The sequence below is a fragment of the Colossoma macropomum genome, unplaced genomic scaffold, assembly GCF_904425465.1.
Source record: "Colossoma macropomum unplaced genomic scaffold, Colossoma_macropomum, whole genome shotgun sequence".
Taxonomy (NCBI): domain Eukaryota; kingdom Metazoa; phylum Chordata; class Actinopteri; order Characiformes; family Serrasalmidae; genus Colossoma; species Colossoma macropomum.
The window spans coordinates 30,590,353-30,615,674 of record NW_023494804.1 but is presented as its reverse complement, the minus strand read 5'-3'; the positions used below and the strand labels follow the sequence as shown (position 1 = coordinate 30,615,674).

The 25,322-nt window shown below is 41.5% G+C and overlaps 1 protein-coding gene across 1 annotated transcript; it reads left to right on the top strand.

Annotated features, from left to right (window-relative positions):
* The first annotated feature begins 11,565 nt into the window (after positions 1-11,565).
* kl (klotho) lies at positions 11,566-24,280 on the top strand. Its single transcript, XM_036595076.1, has 6 exons — positions 11,566-12,387; positions 14,831-15,054; positions 16,597-16,883; positions 19,238-19,506; positions 21,967-23,089; positions 23,521-24,280. The coding sequence occupies exons 1-6, from the start codon at positions 11,581-11,583 to the stop codon at positions 23,844-23,846; spliced, it is 3,036 nt and encodes a 1,011-aa protein (XP_036450969.1). The 5' UTR covers positions 11,566-11,580; the 3' UTR covers positions 23,847-24,280.
* Positions 24,281-25,322: the final 1,042 nt, after the last annotated feature.

Sequence of the window (25,322 nt, the reverse complement as noted above, 5' to 3'; positions counted from 1 at the left end):
TTTGATATAAAAAATAAAACGCACGTGACAGGTGGACCTCAAAGAAAAGATAAATAAGAACAAATAGGATGTGCACCCTTAAAAGAGTACTTCCTCTGATTCTCAAAATTTCTGAATAGTTTAAAGGTTGTGAACAATGTATCAGAAAACGTATGACTGTTCCTGTTAATAATATTGGGTGTGTTTTGTGTTTTAATATCATTATCATGACAGTATGGTATCTCTAACTGCAATCATACCAAGTTTTATGTTTAAATTGCTGTATGTAGGTCACAGTCTCCCTATTGCTGGGTATCGTGTTTCTCATAGAGACTAAGCATATGTACGCCACACGTGAAGGAGGGACAGTCCTAGAATTGGGTCTTTGTTCACAGAGTTTGATTAACATGAACAGACATATGGGCAAAAGCTGTAAAGGATGGGATTTAAATTAGTCAGTGACGTTTGATTTAGAGAGGTAAACAGAGGAGAGAGCAGTAAAGATTATCTGTTACATCACCCTCCAGATTTATGAGACCATTATGGTCTAAATGAACCGTGTCTGTTTTGCATCCGTGTTTAGAACTTTGACCTCAAAATTCCTGCTACACAGATCCCTAAAACCACATTTCTCCCTACAGTTCTGTTTTGTCTGAGAGAACAGGAGACTTTGGACCGGAGGCATGTGATGTTGGCTTGAAAAGGTTCTCACTGTTTGTGCCAGAGTGACTGCCAATAAGGTACCGAGCACCACTATCGTCATTAGAGCTTGTCCCTTAAATAATATTTTCAGAGTAAAGAAAGGGCAGCTTACTGTAATGAGAGCTTGCTGGGTAATGGTCATGACGCTACAGGATTTTATTGCACTGTGATCTGTCAATAGGGGTGTAAAAATGCATTGATGATGCATCATGACCACTAATCACAAAGAGATATGAGTCATATACATATCAAACAGCCTACGCTCTTTGGCTGTGGCAAAACCTTAGAAGAACCTTTTGGGGGCACTTTGACTTCTTTTAAATTTGTATTTTCTTGCTGTTGTTTTTCAGTTACAGACCCAAAAAACGTTGAGACAGTGGGCAAAAAGCAAAAAAAAACAATAAAAAACAAAAACAGAAAGCAGTGAACTAAAAAACTTCAATGGTTTTTGTACATAAACGCTCATTCTGAAATTGCACCATGTTCCAAGTTGGGATAGAGGCAATATAAAGCTGTAAACACTGAAATGTTCAAAAACATCTTGATCAGGTAATGCTTGGTTATAAACAGAGCATGGATGGATGGATGGATAGATGGATGGATGGGTGGGTGGTTGGATAGATAGATAGATAGATGGATGGATGGATGGATGGATGGATGGGTGGATGGGTGGGTGGGTGGATGGATGGATAGGTAGATAGATGGATGGATAGGTAGATGGATGGATGGATGGATGGGTGGATGGGTGGTTGGATGGATGGATAGGTAGATAGATGGATGTATGGGTGGTTGGATGGAGGGATAGACAGATGGATGGATAGATAGATAGATGGATGGATGGGTGGTTGGATGGATGGATGGATAGGTAGATGGATGGATGGATGGATGGGTGGTTGGATAGATAGATAGATGGATGGATGGATGGATGGATGGGTGGTTGGATAGATAGATAGATAGATAGATAGATAGATAGATAGATAGATAGATAGATAGATGGATGGATGGATGGGTGGTTGGATAGATAGATAGATGGATGGATGGATGGATGGATGGGTGGGTGGGTGGTTGGATGGATGGATAGGTAGATAGATAGATGGATGTATGGGTGGATGGATGGATGGATAGATAGATGGATGGATGGATGGATGGATGGGTGGTTGGATGGATGGATAGGTAGATGGATGGATGGATGGATGGGTGGTTGGATAGATAGATAGATAGATAGATAGATAGATAGATAGATAGACAGCTGGATGGATAGATAGATAGATAGATAGATAGATAGATAGATAGATACATTCATCACGCGTTACAACAGCATGGCTGTGTAATCAGAGTGCGGGAGGAAAGGCTCTGTACATTTGCACAGATGAAGACTTGCATAACAGAAGAATGGCCAAAAATCCACTTTTAAAACTGGATCCGTTTGTGTTTTCAGTCTCAATGTGTTTATTAAGCTCTGCTGAAAGGAAAGGGGATGTAACACGGTGGTGAACGGGTTCCCGTTTTGGAATGTGTCACAGGCATCAACCTTGGAATTAGACAATATTTACAACAAACAAATAAGTTCATAAGGTAAAACATCATATATCATTTCCAATTAAATACAGAATTTTACTGCTTTCTGTTTTTATTAGTATTTCACATACTTTCCCAGTTTTTGCTTTGTTAACAAACAGCTGTTTGCTAACACAGTTCATATTTGGATCCCAATTTTCTCACCAGTTTAGTCATTGCCAATTCCATCTGCTAGCTAGGTCTCTCCCTGTCACACAGAGGCATGCACTTCCTCAAAGACACACGAAGCCAGTCACCATATCTTTTTTTAAACCTTTCAGCTCAGTTTAAATATTTTTTCAAATGTGACTTAATGATCATCTAGCCTCAAAGATTAATAAAATAGTTTTGATATTTTCAAGCGAGCCCCTTTAACAAGCTGCCTGCAAAAACCAGATGGAGAAGATGAAGGTGGAGAACATAGTTAACTGGTTCTGAATAATAATAATAATAATAATAATAATAATAATAGATTTTGCTGAGGAAAAAATATAAATATAGTAATTAAATATAAATATAATAAACTAAATATAATTATCAGTGGTTGAATGCCTGTTCTTGCTTATTGCAACAAGGAAAATGGCATTATAAATAAATATACATTTTGTTTGTATAACTAAAATCAGATCTGCACACAGATCACCGCAATACACACACAACTTTGTCTGTAGTGGTATCTTAACTTCCTGCAAAAATCCTGATTTGAACTCTCATAGAAAAGCCTCCACAAAATGCCCTGTGAAACACCTCGGCACCTGCCCTCACTAAAGACTGTGCACGCCACTGCTGCACCGCTGCTGCTTATCATCTCTTTCACCAGATGACTGACCGATCAATGACCCGAGAGCCGTCCAGAAGCCTAATACCCACCCACCAAAACAAAGAAAAAGGACCACGTGATGCTTCTGAGCCTGCTTGTTTATATTGATACTTTCACCAGAATATCTAATCCAGTTATTCAATTCTTGCTAAGTTTAGACACAGGAACTCAGGAGCAGAGCACTGCTGGGAAAAAAACAACAACAGATCTACAGTCGGCTTCATTTGCTCAGGCTTCACTCCTCTCTCCTTCAGCAGTGGACATCCCTTACCAATAATCACCAAACATATGTGCCGTCTTCCATTAGATTATGCACACTGATCTGCCAGCTGCATGCAATATCGATGCCTATGCTAACGTCAGATGGGCTTCCTGCCCTGATAACAACAATTTTAGCAGCAGTCTAACGTGATTATGACCGGGAACATGATGTGATGGACATTTACATATTACACTGTTGATTTTGCCTGTTTGGTTTGGTCTGAGAACACAAAGGCAGCTCGGGGTTGCTAGCCAACCCGCTGAAGAAGCTTTCGGTTATATAAACCTGTGAGGGGAAAAAACTGCATTTTCTTCTTATCACATTCATTACTGCTCCTCAAATAACATTAATCTGCTTTCCTGTTTACAGTCGGAGTGCTTCTCTGTTAATATGGTTTCTAAAATGTTTTAGCTGTTCTCGGTCCTGCACAACACAGAAATGATGCCAATTTCTTTATATTTTTATTAATTATTTTCTAGTTGACTAGTTTATACAGCTAATTGTTGATAAAACAACATCATCATTGCATAAATAGTATAATATACACGGATCAGGCATAACATCATGACCACCTCCTTGTTTCTACGCTCATTGTCCATTTTATCAGCTCCACTTACTATATAGGTGCACTTTGTAGTTCTACAGTTACAGACTGTAGTCCATCTGTTTCTCTGATACTTTGTTAGCCCCCTTTTACCCTGTTCTTCAGTGGTCAGGACCCCATGGACCCTCACAGAGCAGGTACTATTTGGGTGGTGGGTCATTCTCAGCACTGCAGTAACACTGACGTGATGGTGGTGGTGTGTTAGTGTGTGTTGCGCTGGTCTGAGTGGATCACTCCTGTGCTGCTGGAGTTTTTAAACACCTCAGTGTCACTGCTGGACTGAGAATAGTCCACCAACCAAAAATATCCAGCCAACAGTGTCCTGTGGGCAGCGTCCTGTGACCACTGATAAAGGACTAAAGGATGACCAACGCAAACTGTGCTGCAGCAGATGAGCACCGAAAAGGCTAGAAAAGTTACGCCAATTAAAGTAGGACCACCCCGTCGAAATTAAATAATTCTTCATAGTTTATCGGTTATAGGTCCAAGTCCGCTTAGGACAGCATAGAAGTAGCCCTGCAGTGAATAACATAAGGTATGCAGTCAAGGGGGTCCCTACATGCATGAGAATGTGGGGAATTTTCCTATTAGATGCCTCTCCAGTGGAGAAAACGTGATGTGGTGCCATATAGGTGCCCTAACAAAGGGGATAAACTTGACGTTTCTCAAAGATGCCTTTCTGATGGAAAAAACCCATAAAGTGCTCTCTTAGATGCCCTTCCAAGTGAGAAAGCATGGCAAAGCACCCTTGCAAAGGAGTGAAAAACATCCCAGTGAAGAAAATGAGATGCAGTGTCCTTACAATCTCCCCTACAACATGACCCCTAGGGCGGGCTTTCCCAAAGTGGCTGCCACCAAACACTTTGATAAGAATTTAAACTTTCCTCTAAAACCCTGCTGACGTCCAAAACACTTTATATAACTGCTTTCAAACCTTTTCTGCATTTTTTGAAAGGGGCTGATGAGTTAGTCTAACATCTAGCCAGCATTTTGATGTAATCTCATCTGCTTTGCGCCTGTTTATATGTGCCCTTTAGGTTATTTAGATTTTGTTAGGTTAACTGGCAAAAGACAAAATAAACAGTCGCCAACGTTGACACAATAAAGTTTAAAATACTCATTCAAATTGTTAAAAACTACATCTACTCCATACTTTTACGTTCACATTACAAGCCTCGTTGCTCAAATCCGATTTTTTGCTCAAATCCGATCTCTCTGACACGATGGTTCACACTCGTTTAGGTAAGTGACTCAAATCTGTCATTAATGTGATGAACCGCTGTCCTGAAATGACCCTCATGAGCTCATCCTACTCAGTAACGTCACGTGAATGAATCACGTGCATCATCAGCACAAACTAACAAGCAGAACGAGCTTCGCTGAGAAGATAATTAACTCTGATCAGCTCTCAGCTTCATTATTAGAGCGAGACGAAGGAGAAAAAGGTGAGATGAGCTGCTTTTCCACCGTTTACAGGCTTTAACTTCTGTTCAGCGCTGCTGCCATGGTAACGCTGAATGATGGCGCACGTGCAGTGGAGAAAAAAGTCAAGAATTCAGATCTGAGCGTCACATTAAGGTCGCATGGCCACGAATCAGATACGTATCCGATCTAGAGCCACATATGAAAGTGGCTCAGGTCGGATTTGAAAAGAACAGATTTGCGTCCACACAGCCCTGAAAACATCAGATCTGAGTCACATTAGGGCAAAAAATCAGATTTGTGCCACTTCAACCTGGTAATGTGAACGCAGCCTTAAGTGTTCAATTTTAGCCACACCCCCTCTAGAATGTTCAGATGTCTGAGGGGGCTTAATACAGTCTGAGCTGTAACCCTGACATCCCACTACAGTATGTGAGGAGGGAAGGATCACTCTCTTCACTCTCTTCAACAGAGAAACTGGAGCAGAATTTCTTAGAAAAGCACAAATGCATGTTTCAATACAGTCATATGCAAAGGTTTGAACACCCCTGTACAAATGACATGTTTTGTTGATTTTCTAAGTGAAAATAAGTTAACACATCTACAAATAAACAAATATGGCACCTTTCTGCACATTTTTTTATACCGAATTTGCTAAATTTAACATATTGGAAAAATTAAAACACAGAATATAAAATGTGCCCACTCTTGCACAGGCCACATTTGATGTTTTAATTTTTTTCCAAAATGTTAAATTTAGCAAATAAACAGTCATTGTGCATTAAAATGTGCACAAGTGTGTTCTCTGATAGAACTAGAAGGATCTCATTCAGAGACGCTGCTGCCACTCATCTGCGATCAAATGCGCTGTTACCCTGAAATAAGATCCAGTGGCAATGGGTGTCCAGCCGTCCTTCCCGTTTTCTTTAGTGATCTTATAACTTCGGTTTTGGTCTCGTTGTAGAGGGGGGGGTATTTTCGAGACTGGACGCTGAATCTCAGCTCCAAAGTGTGCAGCATAGCGCAAAAGCCCTGGTTCTCAACGACTGAGAACAGACAGCAAACAGCAGGTCACATAGCCCCGAGGTCTGGCCTCGCCAGTAGCGAATAAAAAACAGAGATTCAGACGAACATTTGGAGACTTATTCGCATTTATAAGCAGCGCGGTTGGTTAAATCTGCTGAGAGACTGTCTTTCTCTAAAAAGTTGCGAAAATGAACTCGCTTCTCTTTCGAATTTTCCCCTTCCACCTTAAATGGTGCAGCAGTTACATTCGGCGCCTAAGGCAGAATTTAAGATGGAACGGGAAAATTAGAACGAGAAGCTGGCGAATGAGAAGCGACTTCAGCCTTGTAAAACAGCCGGACGCTGAGAGACATTTTACAAGAAACTCTTCTAGTTTTGAAGAAAGGTTTTCTGGCGGAGATGGGAGGAAAGCGGCTAAAGCTAAAGCTTAAAGCAGAGCGAAGTAAATCTGCGCTCTCGTTTATATTGTTTAGCTTAAACTAGGACATTAACACACACTGAGACATACTGGACATTAAATGATGTGGCTCCCGAGGTGGTTTGATTTTGTGGAAAGGTCACTTCTTAACATTTGTGCTGTGACTCCTGACCTAACCTGGCTTTAATGCAGAGGGAGCCGGTCGTATTTCTCACTCATCCAGTTGTGTTTTTGTTATGTGCCGCCACAGACTGTCCGGGCGCTGCACTTACCCACTTCCAGTTCAGCCTTTTACATTCCGTCAACATTACGTTATAAACTAAATATTTAGAAAATCGATTTTTGACACTTATGAATCGATTCAGAATCATTCACGTCCGCATCGCGATGCATCTAAGAATCGATTTTTTCCCGCACCCCTAATAGATAGATAGATCAGCAGCCAGTATCAGTCAACAACCCAGCACAGTTATAATAATAAGGGTTGTATAATATGAAAAGAAGAATGTACAGGCTCAGCAAAATTGTCAACTATAAATAAATCTATCTCGCTTATTACAAAGAGGCAGGAATATATACAAAGAAACCTCTCTACAGGCATATATACAGCTAGAAATATACAAAAATATGCAGTGAGATCTATCCTGAGATAAAAAAAAAGGCAGTGCAGTAATGAATGTACAAGGAGGCGCAGGTAACAGCATATAATGACAATACTGAATAAATATGTGAATATATTGGTACTGAAATAAAGTGTCCAGGTATGGAGTGTCCAGATGTGGAAGATGTGTGATAAGGTGTGCCTGTAGAGGATGTGTTCACTTATTTTCACTTAGAAAATCAACAAAACAAGTAATTTGACCAGAGGTGATCAGACTTTTGGATACGACTATTGATGGGCCAAAACGAGCCCTGGGCATTACATATAATCTGCCTCACACTTAAAGACCTGAGAAAATGATGTAGGCCAGACGGAGCCTCTTTTATACAGTTATATTGGTATAATATAAAACAAAAGACTGCTACTGGTCTGACGAATGAAAGAGGTGAAAACCAGGAAATGAAAGAAAGGACTTGTCAAACCCCAGATGTCGTAATCTTTAATATGAAATGACAAGGATGATTGAACTTTCTTTATTTTTTGTTGTAATTTTTTGTTGGTGAGATTTTAAACATCCCTCTCACTGATGGTAAGCAAGCTTGGTGTGATGGGTACGCAGGTTCTGAAATATGTGGAGCTGAACAAATTGCCTTCCAGTCTCCAGTCTTTATTATATAATTCATGACTTTGACTTCCTGTCATTACAAGCATGGACAGATCTAGCATATGGGTGATCTGGGTGACTGCCCAGGAGCACTAAAGGGGTGCTGAAAATCAGTGGTGTCGCCTGGCATATATATATATATATCACCCATATTATATATATGTTTTATTCAGGCATCAGCTATATATATATATATATATATATATATATGTATATATATATATATACACACAGTGGTGTGAAAAAGTGTTTGCCCCTTCCTGATTTCTTATTCTTTTGCATGTTTGTCACACTTAAATATTTCAGATCACCAAACAAATTTAAATATTAGACAAAGATAACAAGTAAACACAAAATGCAGTTTATAAATGAAGGTCTTTATTATTAAGGGAAAAAGAAATCCAAACCTACAGGGCCCTGTGTGAAAAAGTGATTGCCCCCTCCATTAAAAAATAAATTAACTGTGGTTTATCACATCTTTGGAAAGCTGAGTTCAATTTCACCCAGGCCTGATTACTGCCACACCTGTTCTCAATCAAGAAATCACTTAAATAGGACCTGCCTGACAAAGTGAAGTAGACCAAAAGATCCTCAAAAGCTAGATGTCATGCTGCGATCTGAAGAAATTCAGGAACAAATGAGAAACAAAGTGTTTGAGATCTATCAGCCTGAAAAAGGTTATAAAGCCATTTCCTAAAGCTTTGGGACTCCAGCGAACCACAGTGAGAGCCATTATCCACAAATGGCGAAAACATATAACAGTGGTGAACCTTCCCAGGAGTGGCCGGACGTCCAAAATTACCCCAAGAGTGCAGCGACGACTCATCTAAGAGGTCACAAAAGACCCCACAACAACATCCAAAGAACTGCAGGCCTCTCTTGCCTCAGTTAAGGTCAGTGTTCATGACTCCACCATAAGAAAGAGACTGGGCAAAAATGGCCTGCATGGCAGAGTTCCAAGACGAAAACCACTGCTGAGCAAAAAGAACATAAAGGCTCATCTCAGTTTGGCCAGAAAACATCTTGATGATCCCCAAGACTTTTGGGAGAATACTCTGTGGACTGACGAGACAAAAGTTGAACTTTTTGTAAGGTGTATGTCCCGTTACATCTGGCGTAGAAGTAACACGGCATTTCAGAAAAGGAACATCATGCCAACAGTAAAATATGGTGGTGGTAGTGTAATGGTCTGGGGCTGTTTTGCTGCTTCAGGGCCTGGAAGACTTGCTGTGGTAAATGGAACCATGAATTCTGCTGTCTACCAAAAAATCCTGAAGGAGAATGTCCGGCCATCTGTCCGTGACCTCAAGCTGAAGCGCACTTGGGTTCTGCAGCAGGACAATGATCCAAAACACACCAGCAAGTCCACCTCTGAATGGCTTAAGAAAAACAAAATTAAGGCTTTGGAGTGGCCTAGTCAAAGTCCTGACCTGAATCCAATTGAGATGCTGTGGCATGACCTTAAAAAGGTGGTTCATGCTCGGAAACCCTCCAATGTGGCTGAATTGCAACAATTCTGCAAAGATGAGTGGCCAAAATTCCTCCACAGCGCTGTAAAAGACTCATTGCCAGTTATCACAAACGCTTGATTGCAGTTGTTGCTGCTAAGGGTGGCCCACCCAGTTATTAGGTTTAGGGGCAATCACTTTTTCACACAGGGCCCTGTAGGTTTGGATTTCTTTTTCCCTTAATAATAAAGATCTTTGTTTATAAACTACATTTTGTGTTTACTTGTGTTATCTTTGTCTAATATTTAAATTTGTTTGGTGATCTGAAATATTTAAGTGTGACAAACATGCAAAAGAATAAGAAATCAGAAAGGGGGCAAACACTTTTTCACACCACTGTGTGTGTATGTGTATATATATATATGTGTGTGTATGTATATATATATGTATATATATATATATATGTGTGTGTGTAACTGATGCCTGAATAAAACATATATAATGTGAAGAGGTTTTTAATAATATTATGTAAAAGATCTAGACTTTGATATTAAATGATAAACATCTTGGGGAGAATGCATGTCTGCAGTGAACTGGGCTGAGCCCTGGATCTTTACATGTCCAGCCAACGCCGCTGCTCAAAAAAGAGCACAGTTTTGACTGTTTTTATAATCTGATAACCTAAAACATTTTGAAACATCAAGTTTATGTTAAATCACACCCATCAGTCAGCCTGACAGTCCAGCCATGAATGTCCCAAAAGCATTATCATTGTGTAAATCTGGGTGAACGATGGTGTTTTAGAGTAAAACATCTTCTCTCCCTCCCGTTGGACTGACCTGACCTCGACAAGGTCTTAGCTGAGGAGTTAACTCTGGTTCAGTTTAGATATTTTTGTGAAGAGTGGGCAGAATGAGTCTTCAGCAAAACCAAGACCTTTTCAGCAAAGAGTTTCATGTCATTATCAGTGGGTGTGTGGGCATAGGGCACCAAAGCTCTAATAACCAGGGGCACCACGTGACCTTAATCTGGCCCTGATCACAAGCACAGCACTTTTCTACAGACAGAATTTCCCAGACAGGCTGCATTTAAAGGGGAATTCCACTGATTTTTCTAAATTTCTGTATAATTCAGTGAGCGAGATGTCATTCAGAGTGATTCAGTGTGAAATGGTTCATTGTAGAGAAACTTACTGGCTCTGATTTCTTTACAGTGGCGCTGACAGAAAGTAGGGGTCCTGAGTCTGGAACACAAACACAGCCTTTTTATTCGCTATCCAAAACTATGTGAACCTGCAGGTGCCTTTCTGTAAGGTTGATGATGGTAAAATAGTGGTAAATCTGAAAAAAATATGCTTACTTTGGGGACTGTTTTGCCATATATTGCCTTGATGTACCTGTCCAAACTATAAAATATCAAATTTACGCCAAAGGTGTTTGTGAAACCACGATAAAACAATGTAACAGGCATCAGGAGGTGTATTTGTAAGTATATAGCGTAATGGCTTTCTGGGAGGGAGCTTTTAGAGGTGGATGTCTGGTTCCTCCAACAACACTGAACAGTTCTGACTGGGAAAGCAGACCAAACCACTCTGCATGACTTTGTTTACACCATAGTGATTGAACTATGCGCAAATTCTGAAAAATCGGTGGACTTCCCCTTTAGCATGAAGAGCAGTTCTACCTGATCTGACCACGTTAACATGAAATATGGCTTATTTGCCGTGTCTGGATTGGCACTTTTTCCCGCTGTGCTGTCGCCGCTGGCAGCCCGGCTCAGCTGGCGTTATTAAGGAAGCGCAGCGTCTTTAGAATTGATGCGTAAACGTGTTTGAGAAGTTATGAACAGGTATGAATCCTCATCAGCCTCACTGCCCATCAGCCGGCCGTTTGGGCTCTGAGTGGATTTGCTCGGCCTCTGGCTCGGAGGGGCAGATAAAAATAGACTCCTGTTGTTGGTTTTTGGAGGTAATTGCGCTGTGAAACGTGTTTAATCGTCGCTCTCGAGGACCCGGGCAGCCCATTAGCGCGCGCTGAGGTTTGTCCAGCGCCTGGATACTGAGTCAGTGCCGGGCTTAATGATTGATAGAGCTGAGGAGACGCTGAGGGTCAGCTGCTCTAACGGCCGCTCAGACCGTGACCAGTCGCTCGTCCGTACGAGCGCGAGCATGCTCCTTCTCCTCTTTGCGCTCTGTTGCGCGCTCCCGCGGGCCTGGGCCGAGCCCGGTGCGGGGCTGCGCACGTGGACGCGCTTCGCCCGCCTGCCCTACCCGGCCGACAAGGCCTTTCTGTACGACACGTTCCCGAGCGGCTTCGCGTGGGCCGCGGGCACGGCCGCCTACCAGGTGGAGGGCGCGTGGCAGAAGGACGGCAAGGGCAAGTCCGTGTGGGACACGTTCACGCGCGGCGGCGCCCGCGTGCTCACGGGCGACGTGGGCAGCGACAGCTACCACAACGTGCGCGCGGACGTGCGCGCGCTGAGCCAGCTCGGCGTCACGCACTACCGCTTCTCGCTCTCGTGGTCGCGCATCTTCCCCGACGGCGACGCGGCGGGCGCGCGCAACGCCAAAGGCGTGCAGTACTACCGCGAGCTCCTGCGCGAGCTGTGGGACATCGGCGTGCAGCCCGTGGTCACGCTCTACCACTGGGACCTGCCGGACAGCCTGCAGCGCCGCCACGGCGGCTGGAACAGCTCGGCGCTCGTGGGGCTCTTCGCGCGGTACGCGGACTTCTGCTTCCGCACCTTCGGCGATGACGTCAAGCTCTGGCTCACTATGGACAACCCGTTCGTGGTGGCCTGGCACGGCTACGGGACCGGGGTCGTAGCCCCCGGGGTTAAAGGAGACCCCGACATGCCCTTCAGAGTGGGACACAATCTCTTGAAGGTAACGCTCGCGCGGAAGGGTGCACTCTCAAAAAGGATGGTTCTTAAAAACTCTGAGTTCTAGATAGAACGATTTCATGCTTGAATGGTTCTTTGCATGGCGAAATGGTTGTTTAGAGTGATGGAGAATATGTTGTTCTCTATAGAACCTTTTTGAAAATGGTTCTATGTAGCGCCAGTTGTATTGTTAGAATGTCAAGCCTGTAACCATAGCAGAACTCTTTTTGGTTCTACATAGAACCATATCTAACACATTCTCCAAAGATCTGAAGAACCATTTCACCATGCAACGAACCATTTAAGCGTGAACTCATGGTTCTAGATAGAACTGTTGTCTTTACTTAAGAACACTTGACGAACCATCTTTTAAGTGTGTGGCTAATACTATATAGTAATCACTATAGCGTTGAATTCAGGCCTGTAGAAACTTCTATAATGTTTATTTAACCCTAAAGCGTTTAATTCATCCATTCAGTGCTGTATTAATCTCTACTGTGTTGAATGGATCAGTATATAAAGGTTTTTTAGGAATATAAATGAGTTTCATGTTGTATGTAAACACTGGCTGCGTTTACATGCACTTAATAATCCAATAACTGCAGAAATCCGATTATGATCGGATCACTGAGCGCATGTAAACGTTAAAGTTTTAAAATCGATCACTCGCTCTTCACTCTGTAAAATCCAACTAAACAGCTAAAACAGCCTGTTTTGAAGTCACTGTTTTTGTGACGTCACAAAAAAACAGCACATTTAAATATATCCCCCTGTTCAGCCTAGCAGGTTAGCTCCGCCCATTTACTTTTAAGTTAAAAAGAATTTTAAGCTTATTTTAATTTTAAGTGTAGTTTTGAGTGATAAACAGAGGTTGGAAGTAGCGGCTCTGTTTAGAACCCACAGAAAACATCATAAGTGTACCTGAAAAAATATAAAACAGTAGAAAAATGTAGGATTGAGTCATTTAAATAAATCCAGCTTGACACAAAAGAACAGTCACACTGAATCCAGTGTAGTTTCCCAGACCCAGACTAAGGCTAAACCCAAACTAAATCAAATGATTCAGTGATTCACCGCTGGCACCAGGGACACAGGAAGATGTTTTAATTTGGAGGTGCTGAAAGTGTTTTTTTTCTTTTTTTCAAATTTACATCAAACAAAACGTGATATAGTGCTATAATAAAGCGAGTTACGACAACATATACACTGATCAGGCATAACATCATGACCACCTCCTTGTTTCTACGCTCATTGTCCATTTTATCAGCTCCACTTACTATATAGGTGCACTTTGTAGTTCTACAGTTACAGACTGTAGTCCATCTGTTTCTCTGCATACTTTGTTAGCCCTCTTTTACCCTATTCTTCAGTGGTCAGGACCCCCATGGACCCTCACAGAGCAGGTACTATTTGGGTGGTGGATCATTCTCAGCACTGCAGTAACACTGACGTGGTGGTGGTGTGTTAGTGTGTGTTGCACTGGTCTGAGTGGATCAGACACAGCATATATATATATATATATATATATATATATATATATATATATATATATATATATATATATATGACTTCACCACACTGATACACATTATTCCTCTACTCTTTTGTACTGGATGAACTTTATGCAAAAGAACTGAACGGTGACCAATCAGGTTGTTGAAATGTGGCACAGTAGCCAATTCTGTGACGATTACTTTACAACGTTCTTCCGATAGATGATTCTTTTTAAGTTTAAAATACAAAATTAGGCTTCTTTGAGACTCAGAACTGCATAGACTTTCTCTCTTTGCAGAGAGAGACACTTCGGTCTGCGTGTGTTAGAGCGACGCGCCCACAAAGCAGGCAAAGGTTTTCAGCTCACTGTAACGACAATACAGTGTTCACATTAACAATGCAGGACTGCTGCAAATTAAAAATAAATAAATAAATAAATAAATAAAAATGTAAAAACGCCACTGTAAAACAAGGACATGTGGCTTTATACTGCAGTCCAATTATTAGTAAGTGCAGAACGCTTTATTATTATTATCATTATTATTATTATTATTATTATTATTTTTAACAGTTGCAATCCTGAAATCAAGGGATGCTGCAGCCCCCTCAGGACCCCCCACTGCCCGCTTCCCTGACTGGCACTGCAGTTTAATCCAAGACTAGGGTCAGTTCTTGTGTGGGAAAGCCACCCTATAGGTTGTTAATTCAACACTGGGGGCTTTGCCATGTGGGCAGTATAGTTTAGTTTATAGTTAATGGTTTAAACTGCTTTTAGGACTTTAATCCCCAGACTGTGCTGGTGTAGCAAGTCTCTGTTTGTCAGAGCTTCTAGTTTGCTCACATAAATGAAATCTCTTGCTCATTTTTCCATCATGATGCTCAGTCTGTGCACAGACGTTCAGTCCAACAAGCCTAAAACCTAATCTAATCTGTCCCTCATCGTTCTGTCTCAGGCTCATGCTGCAGCGTGGCATCTCTATAACGAGCGCTACCGAGCCAAGCAGGGTGGGAAAGTGTCCATAGCTCTGGCCTCACACTGGATCAAACCCAGCAGCACCAGGCTGGAGAGCCATCAGGCCTGTCAGTGCTCCCTTGACTTTGTGCTCGGTTGGTTCGCCCGGCCGCTTTTTGTGGACGGAGATTATCCGCCCTGCATGAAGCGCAACCTGACGCACAGGTAAGGGTGGGAGGTGTACTAAAATCTAAATACGGATATGATGTTGTACCATCATATAAATTCTAAATTATCCTGGTTAAGGTGAAAATACCAGTTGCCTTTCTCGCCACATGACAATGCTACATGTGCAGAAACATTAAAGGGGAACTCCATTGATTTTGCAAAATTAGTTAATCATTTAATGGTTTAGATGTAAACAAAATCAGTCAGAGTGGTTTGGGTAGTTGGAGAAAATTGTTCACCATTGTAGTACTAGGAACCAGATGCTGTTGTGTCTACACTACAAATATCACCATTTTATCTGTTATCCAAAATGTCCAGTGAACTTGTATGTGTTTTATAAGGTTTTATAAGTCATGCTGATAATGGTAAAATAGTGCTAAATTGAAAAAAATATGTTTTCTTTGATTACTATTTTTTCCTTACAACGCCCTGAGGGTACCTCTCCACTCTGCACACGTTTCAGAGAAGGGTCTGACTGCAGAGCCGCAGATTTACACATATGCAGTTTCACTCCAGCAGAAACTGGAATCAAAGTAAGAAACGTTTGTGAGCGAAGTAAATTAGTCATTGTTAGCCAATGTGCATATATCACTGTTAGCCATTAGCTTACAGACTGTCTATTGTGGGCCACACAAAAAATACAAAAAAACTGCCCACCTCGCTATCCTGGTAAGCAGAGTAGCAAGAAGTTTGTTGCTGACATCACCACTTTCTGTTCACCCTGGGCTACTCTGCGTCTGCGTCGGCTGGTTCAGTCTCTCTCTCTCCCCCTATGGCTCTCTCTCTTCTTTAAACCGCTGCAGCCCCTTTGTGTTTTCTGGTTCAAATTGATATGGATCTGTGACATTTTGGAAACAGAACTCCTCTAAGTCCTCCACATACTCTGCCATCTTGCAAAATAGGTAAGAAAACTGTAATAAACAAAATTAATAATAAAAGCTGAACGGCTGTAGCTACAGGCTGAAAACAAGAAAAGCACGTCAGCTCACGTGCATTGATCCCGGTTGAGAGGAAACATGGAACTAATCCTGGAGTAAAACTTTATACTAAAAATACGTTTTAAGCCAAAACTTTGTAACAAAACTATCACAAAAGAATGCCTCAGGTATCAAGCCATGCATTCATAACCATTTTGTGTAAGAACTTAATGGGATGTAGCTTTTAGAGCCATTAAACGTGTCGGATGTCTGGTTCCTGGTACTATAATGGTGAACAATTTGCACTCTATAAATTCCTCTAGAAAGACGCATTTCACAGCGAACCACTCTGAATGATTTTGTTCACATCTAAACCTTTGAATGATTAAGTAATTTTGCAAATCGGTGGAGTTCCCCTTTAAGAAATGAATGTATGACACACAAAAGGGAGTCGTATCCTGTCTCATGCTGTTTGGTTTTATATGGTTAAATAAGGAACCCTGTATCGTTAATTTTTAACTTGATTTAATTCAAATTACCGTATAGCTCTGATCTTGTTGTTTGAATAGTGTATAATGTATTCATATGGATTGCTGTTCATATCACTCCGCCTGACACACAGGCTGCCGTCATTCACCCAGGAGGAGAGGGCGTATGTTAACGGGACGGCAGACTTTTTTGCCTTGTCCCACGGGCCTGCTCTCAGTTTCCAGCTAATCAACGACAGCCTGCGCTTCGGACAGACGGAGGACCTGGACCTGCGGATGCTGCTGTACTGGGTCCACGCCGAGTACAACAACCCGCCTATCTTTGTGGTGGAGAGCGGCTGGTTCGTCAGCGGCAACACCAAGACTAAGGATGCCAAGCACATGTACTACCTGAAGCGCTTCATAATGGAGACTTTGAAGGGTAAGTGTAGTGGAGTTGAGGGTTTATGGTGCTTTACAACTGAAACCTTTAGCACGTGGAAAAAAAACGTTATTTTCAAAAACAGAAGAGGTTGTATGAGGTTGGAGTCAAGCATAGTTTTGTGATTTCACTGCTCATACGCACCTGCACTCGTAAAAATAAAAGTTCCCAAATGATTTTTGGCTGAAATGCACAGTACTGTGCAAAAGTGAGAGACTATCCGTCATTAATTTAGCTTCCAAACTGTCCATTAAGTACTTAAGTTCTTCATTTATCAGGAGATATTTCTGAGGAGATTAGATATAGGATTATATACTTGTATAAGGAAGGGAAAGATAGAAGGAAAACAAGTGGGGAAAAAACAGGAGTTTTCAAAACTGGACTTCGAAAAATTGATTAAAAGATACAGAGAAAATGTGTCTCCTAACAACCACCTGGAAGACCTGGTCGACACCAAAACTGCCCCCATCAGATAAACAGCACTTAAAGCTTTCATCTCTGAGAGAGAGGAGAAAATCAAGCTGCTTCAGATCTGAAAACATCCACAGGTGTTTCTGTCCATCCTTCCACTGTGAGAAGACGACTCAGCGCTGTGGGTCTGAAAGGATGTGTAGCTGTTCAAGAAGAACCTCACTGAGAAAAGGAGACGGACACATCAAACAAAGAAGCTGAACAATGGACTGACCACCCCAGAGTCCAGACCTCAACACCACTTAATGTGTTTCAGGTTACTTGGATTGTGAGAAGCAGAAAATGCAGCCAACTTCTTCTGCTTTAGATTTCCTTGAAAAACTAAAAGTAAGTCTGACAAAAATAATGGAAGCTGTAATAAAGGCAGAGAGTGAACACTCTAAATACTGAAACACTTGATCTTCTTTTTAGTTTCGTTTAGGTTTCGTTTAATTTTCTGCTAAATATATTGATTACTTGTATTTAATGGCTGGTGTGACTAGAAACCTCTTGAGAGGTGGTCTCTGACTTTTGCACAGCATTGAATAGTTCTAGGAAAAACTTTTCATTGGGGTTAAACATTACAGTATGTGAAACGTTCTTCACACACACGTTCTTTAAATAACCATACAAGTTTCTCTGCAGAACCAAAAGGTTTTTTTTTAATATGATTGCTCCAAATATGTCAAATATTGAATACACATCATTATGTTCACAGTATTTGATACACAGTTTTGTTAAAATGTAACACTGCAGTTTCTTTTTTCTCTGTTTCGACTGATCAGATGTCTCAAAAAATAAATAGCATGACGTACTGTGTAGGAAATTTGTGTGGAAGTAGGTGGTGTCGCTCAGAACTGCCACTGGCGCTGATTGTTTATGTTGCCAGGTAGACACTACTGTCAATCATTATGCCATTTGACACGGCCAGTTATAAGCAGCTCAGAATTTTTGTAGTATTTATCTACTATTCATTTATTGTATTCATTTATTTATGTATTGTAATTTATATATATATATATGTATGTATATATAACAACGGTAAACGCTTTTTCTGTGGTATGTCTTTAATATTAAAATTGAATTTTAATCATTTTGACAGGTGCTTTTATATGTACATTTGGCCAAATAACCCTGTGTTAATTAATATGTAGATAGATAGATAGATACATAGACACTTTATTGATCCCAAAGGAATACAATATACAATATAAAACAATAAAAAAAGAAGAATGTATACAAAAAACCTATCTACAGGCATATATACAACTAAAAATATACAAAAATATGCAATTAGATCTGTCCTGATGTAGTATATAATGATAATAATATACTGAATAAATATGTGCATATATTGGTACTGAAATAAAGTGTCCAGGTGTGGAGTGTCCAGATGTGCAAGATGTGTGATAAGGTGTGTGGGAGTGCAGTATGTACAGTAAGGTGTCCATATGCGCAGATAGATAAAATAAACCTGTAATTTATCATGAGAGACTCAGTCCTCATCTCTCCTCTTCCCTCTTCTCTCTCCTCTTCTGGCTCCACTGGGAAGAGTTGAAGAGCCTGATGGCTCTGGGGACAAAAGATGTAAACACATTTGAAAGCACTTTGTTCATCATGTTGCTATTGTCGGAAGAAAACCTTCATATTTCCAAAATGGTGACTTTACAGGAGAAGGAAAAAACCTACTTTACTTTTAATGTAAGTCAATGGAACCAGACTTTTTTACAAGTCATTTTGGGTCGTTTCTTTTAGTCCATTCATCGTGAAATTTACACTCAATGTAAAGGGCAAGAGGTATTTTCAAATTATGTCAAAAACGACAAAAATGGAGATGTGAGGTTTTCTTCCGACAGCAGCGATTTATTAAAATGTGTTTATTTGTTTGTTTGGCTTTTTTCCAGCAATCCGTTTTGACAAAGTGAATGTGATCGGGTATACTGCATGGTCACTGCTGGATGGCTTTGAGTGGTATCGAGAGTATGGGATACGCCGTGGCCTTTTCTATGTGGACTTCAATTCTGAGCATCTGACGAGAGAGCCGAAGACGTCGGCCCTGTTCTACAGTAAACTCATCGAGAAGAACGGCTTCCCTGAGCTTCCAGAGAATCGGCCTGCTGTCGGAGTCTTTCCCTGTGACTTTGCCTGGGGAGTGGCTGCAAACTCCATACAGGTACAGAACACTGTCAAAGTACATCTCCTATTCCAAAACAGTTGGGACGGTATGTGAAATGCCAGTTAAAACAGAAGTTGGTCATTAGTCAATTCCGTTTTAACTTTTTAAAACTGAAACACTACAAAAACACTAAATTTCATTTTTACCTTATGAACTTTTATTATGTTTTTTTTTGTTGTAAATTTATATTAATTCCAAAACCAAAATATAAATATAAAATATATATATTTTTTGCAATATTCTGAGACAAAGGCAGCAGTGATGTTGACTGTAAATACAAGTTCCACATCTTGTGATGCAATTCAGTGAATATGTAACTTAAAGCAAAATTACAATGTAAGAGTCTGTTTGAAAGACACATTAACCATAATTTCCTTACACTTTGATCCTGGCTGAAGTTGAAAAATAACTTCTGAGTACTTTTTTTTTTTAAATTTTATTTTCAGGTTGCCATAGAGACTGTACATAAGAGATATAATGCTGGGTCTAACAGATTTCACTATTATAACCATTTATTAATGCAGAATTTGAACCCCACTCGTTTTTCTACAGAATTTGTCAGAACATGAGTTATTTATACAAGTTAGCTCATTAAAAGTTCTGGTTGTAGTTCTGAGGAGAACAGGATGTGTCAAAATTGGGAAATTAGGGTGAAATGCTTAAAAAAAAGAAGTCAGTTTAGCATGTTAACAGCGTTCAGTAGGACTGGCTGTATTTCAAAATATCTACCACTTTCAGGCAGGGGTATCCGGTCCTATCCGCAAAGGGCCGGCGTGGCTGCTGGTGTTTGTTCCAACGAAGCTGTGGTTCAAAACGGAGACTAACTGATTAAACGAGTGGAATCAGTTGTGCTCCTGTTTGTTTGGCACATAAACATGCTTCGTGGATAAAATTGGACATTTCTGCCTTGATAGTACTCAGTACAAAAGTGACTTCACCTACATTTTCATTCTGGGCTGTCGTAGTATGTTGTTTACTGGTCAAACTGACATCGTTGCCCTTGATTGTCACATAGCCTTATGTGAGTAAGACTCAAAGGTCATAAGGGAGAGCCCATGTTCCATGCCTGATCATGTAGTGTTCACCCGTGACCTAGTTTAATTGCTAATTTTAAACTCTTAACAAAACATGTTGCAATACATGAGCTTCACATGGAAGAAATCCATGTTTATTCAACATATCTTGTTAAGACTTTCCCAATAATGTGTACTTTTAAGGCAGAGTTCAAATATCGATACAGCATGATACCATGAATAAGCTGTAGGTAATATGCATATTTCTGAATCTACTTCTGCACAGATCATTTACACCGATCAGGCATAACATTATGACCACCTCCTTGTTTCTACGCTCATTGTCCATTTTATCAGCTCCACTTACTATATAGGTGCACTTTGTAGTTCTACAGTTACAGACTGTAGTCCATCTGTTTCTCTGATACTTTGTTAGTCCCCCTTTTACCCTGTTCTTCAGTGGTCAGGACCCCCATGGACCCTCACAGAGCAGGTACTATTTGGGTGGTGGATCATTCTCAGCACTGCAGTAACACTGACGTGGTGGTGGTGTGTTAGTGTGTGTTGCGCTGGTCTGAGTGGATCAGACACAGCAGTGCTGCTGGAGTTCTTAAACACTTCAGTGTCACTGCTGGACTGAGAATAGTCCACCAACCAAAAATATCCAGCCAACAGCGTCCTGTGACCACTGATGAAGGACTAGAGGATGACCAACACAAACTGTGCAGCAGCAGATGAGCTATCGTCTCTGACTTTACATCTACAAGGTGGACTGACAGGGTAGGAGTGTCTAATAGAGTGGACAGTGAGTGGACACAGAGGTGTTTAAAAACTCCAGCAGCACTGCTGTGTCTGATCCACTCGTACCAGCACAACACACACTAACACACCACCACCATGTCAGTGTTACTGCAGTGCTGAGAACGATCCACCCAAATAGTACCTGCTCTGTGAGGGTCCATGGGGGTCCTGACCACTGAAGAACAGGGTAAAAGGGGGCTAACAAAGTATGCAGAGAAACAGATGGACTACAGTCTGTGACAATGAGCGTAGAAACAAGGAGGTGGTCGTAATGTTATGCCTGATCTGTGTATATAACAGATATTGCATTCAAGTCTGAGAGTGCAACATTTAGAGCATATTTTTTGTCTAGTAATTTGTGTCATATCATATCATACTGTGAGGATTCTGCTAATACCTAGCCCTACTCACCTGTTATGGACTTTATGTAGTCCAGTTTCTTAATCCTGCTTATAAGGACCCACTACTCTGCACAGTTTCACCCATTCTCTGCCCTAACATACCTGAACCAACTCTCTAAAAGCTTGATAATCGGTTGCTGAGCTGGATCAGGGTTGAGGCAGGGAGATGCAGAGCAGTGGGTCTCCAGCAGCAGGATTAACAAACTCTGGTCTAGCCTATTAACTTCCATATCCATGTGCAGGTGGAGACCACACCTACGCAGTTTGTTGACCCAAGCGTGTACATCTGGAACATCTCAGATAACGGAAAGCTGAAGAGACTGGAGTCTGTGCAAATCCCTGTGCGCAGAATGCGCCATTGTGCTGACTACGCAGCAATACGGCAGCAGGTATCAGAGATCCAAGCAATGCATGTTTCCCATTTCCACTTCTCCCTCAACTGGTCCTCAGTTGTCCCTACGGGCCAAATATCGGAAGCTAACAACACACTACTTAGCTATTACCACTGCTTTGTTAGCGAGCTACAGAGGGCCAACATTATCCCAGTGGTGACTCTTTGGCACCACACTGGTAAGCTCTCCAGCCTGCCCGCTCCGCTGGAGGCCAACGGGGGCTGGCAAAGTGACGAGACAGTGCAGGCCTTCGCGGATTACGCTAGGCTGTGCTTCAGAAGGCTTGGGGCCCACGTCAAGCTGTGGATCACTCTGAACGAGCCCAATGAGGAAGGGCTGTGCTATGCAGTTGGACACCAGTTGCTGCGTGCCCATGCTCTCGCCTGGAGGGTGTATGATAATGAGTTCCGTAAGTCTCAGGGTGGTAAAGCCTCTTTGGTGCTGCACATGGACTGGGTGGAACCTGCGTTCTCCTTCAGCCGAGAGGATGTTGCCCCTGCAAATCGAGTCCTTGACCTCCGCGTGGGCTGGTTCGCCGAGCCTATCTTCGGCAGTGGCGACTACCCGCCAGTGATGCGCAGCTGGCTCCAGCAGCGAAACACCATCGACCTGTTCAACTACCACTTACCCACATTCAGCGAGGAGGATCGACAACTGGTCAAAGGCACCTACGACTTCTTCGCCATCAGTCATTTCACGACATCTATGGTTTATGATGGAGTAGAGGATAAGTATTTATACAAGGACAGCTTGGAGGTACAGATGATTTCAGATGTTACCTGGATAATGTCTCCGCGGCGCAACTCTCCTGTAGTTCCCTGGGGTCTCCGCAAAGCCCTTAACTGGGTAAATTCGCATTATAAGGGCGTGCCCATCTATGTCATGGCCAATGGCGTGCAAGAAGACACAGCCAGATTCAAAGACAGTCTCCGTGTTTACTACCTATATAATTACATCAATGAGGCCCTCAAAGGTAAGACCTTTTTTGCTGCAGATTACCTTCCAATTTTATGTATACAGGGTGTAATAAGGCTAAAAAAGTCATGCATGCTTGTAGTCCAGTACATTTGGATGTTGTGGTTTGATGTGGAATATGATGATTCAGTCTGTTCCTAGTAGAGCACAAAGCTCACAACAGAACACAAACTCCACTAAAGCCACTTAATCATTAAACTCAGTGGTAGGGGCTCAGTTCACTGACCTCCAGGGAACCAAAGAGCATCAATTTCAAACCACAGACGTGCATGTTTAACAACGTATTTTTGGGAAGTATTTGTTTACTACTATCTGGCAGGTGCTAGTCTTATCTTGCTCATTTGGTAACTATTAAGTTATTTCAATACTGCAGTCCAAATGTAATACAGCTTGTTAATAGTTCCTTATCTTTCTGCTTTGTTTTTGTAGCATACATGTTGGATGGGGTCAACCTGAAAGGCTACTTTGCCTACGCATTTAATGACCAGCGTGACCCTGGCTTTGGCATGTACGGCAACGTGCAGGAGGAGGTTATAGTGAAAGATTCTCTGAACCATTACAGAAACATCATTGACCATAACGGATTCCCTGCTCCAAACAGTCCCCCACAGCAGTGTCTCCATACGTCTGACCACTGTCCAGTGTGTCAGGTCCTGGCAAAGCAGCCTGTGGTGGGCTTCATCTCTTTGGTGGGCTCCTCTGTGCTTATTACTCTGGGTCTTGTTATATACTACGGGGCTAAGAGACACAAGTAAGTCTGTTGTGTTGTAAATATGGGTTTGCCAAGGAAAAAGTAAACCTGTTTCCAATGATTGTCGTATTATTTTGCTGCTGAATTAAAAATGCACTGAATAATCATAGCTTATATTGATATTCTGTAGCTCAGTTGTTGTTAGTCTTACAAATTTAGGATCATAATGCAGGCCATGATATACTTCACAGAGCTCTTCATTTGTTGATGGTGATTGTATAGTTTCTTTTTCAGTGTTTGTGACGACCTCACACAGAAAAGTAATACACAAAGTATATTGTAATGTTGCTGTCCAGACAAAACATCTCCATTTTCTTTTTATTTTACATAATTTATTAAACTATAATTATGACATACACCGATCAGGCATAACATTATGAGCACCTCCTTGTTTCTACGCTTATTGTCCATTTTATCAGCTCCACTTACTGACGTGGTGGTGGTGTGTTAGTGTGTGTTGTGCTGGTCTGAGTGGATCAGACACAGCAGTGCTGCTGGAGTTTTTAAACACCTTAGTGTCACTGCTGGACTGAGAATAGTCCACCAACCAAAAATATCCAGCCAACAGCGTCCTGTGACCACTGATGAAGGACTAGAGGATGACCAACACAAACTGTGCAGCAGCAGATGAGCTGTCGTCTCTGACTTTACATCTACAAGGTGGACTGACAAGGTAGGAGTTGTCTAATAGAGTGGACAGTGAGTGGACACAGTGTTTAAAAACTCCAGCAGCACTGCTGTGTCTGATCCACTCGTACCAGCACAACACACACTAACACACCACCACCACGTCAGTGTTACTGCAGTGCTGAGAATGATCCACCACCCAAATAGTACCTGCTCTGTGAGGGTCCATGGGGGTCCTGACCACTGAAGAACAGGGTAAAAGGGGGCTAACAAAGTATCAGAGAAACAGATGGACTACAGTCTGTAACTGTAGAACTACAAAGTGCACCTATATAGTAAGTGGAGCTGATAAAATGGACAATGAGCGTAGAAACGAGGAGGTGGTCATAATGTTATGCCTGATCGGTATTTATAGCATAGTATAACATTTATTATACCAGCTGCCCTTTACATTGTGAGTATTTCATGATGAATGAATCAATAAAAACAGTCCAAAAATCTTTTTAAATTAATTTCCTTTAAGATGTTTTTCCTTCTTTTGTAAAGTTACGATTTTGGAGATACAGCGGTGTGAAAAAGTGTTTGCCCCCTTCCTGATTTCTTATTCCTTTGCATGTTTGTCACACTTAACTGTTTCAGATCACCAAACAAATTTAAATATTAGACAAAGATAACACAAGTAAACACAAAATGCAGTTTATAAATGAAGGTCTTTATTGTTAAGGGAAAAAAAAATCCAAACCTACAGGGCCCTGTGTGAAAAAGTGATTGCCCCCCGTGAAAACATAAATCACTTTTTAGATCTTTGGAAAGCTGAGTTCAATTTCCCTAGCCACACCTGTTCTCAATCAAG

Bases quoted from the DNA above. Each gene is read 5' to 3' on its own strand.
- kl (XM_036595076.1), top strand. From the start codon at position 11,581: ATGATTGATAGAGCTGAGGAGACGCTGAGGGTCAGCTGCTCTAACGGC. The intron at 15,055-16,596 runs GTAAGGGTGGGA...CCTGACACACAG, and splicing joins AAGCGCAACCTGACGCACAG to GCTGCCGTCATTCACCCAGG. The intron at 16,884-19,237 runs GTAAGTGTAGTG...GCTTTTTTCCAG, and splicing joins CATAATGGAGACTTTGAAGG to CAATCCGTTTTGACAAAGTG.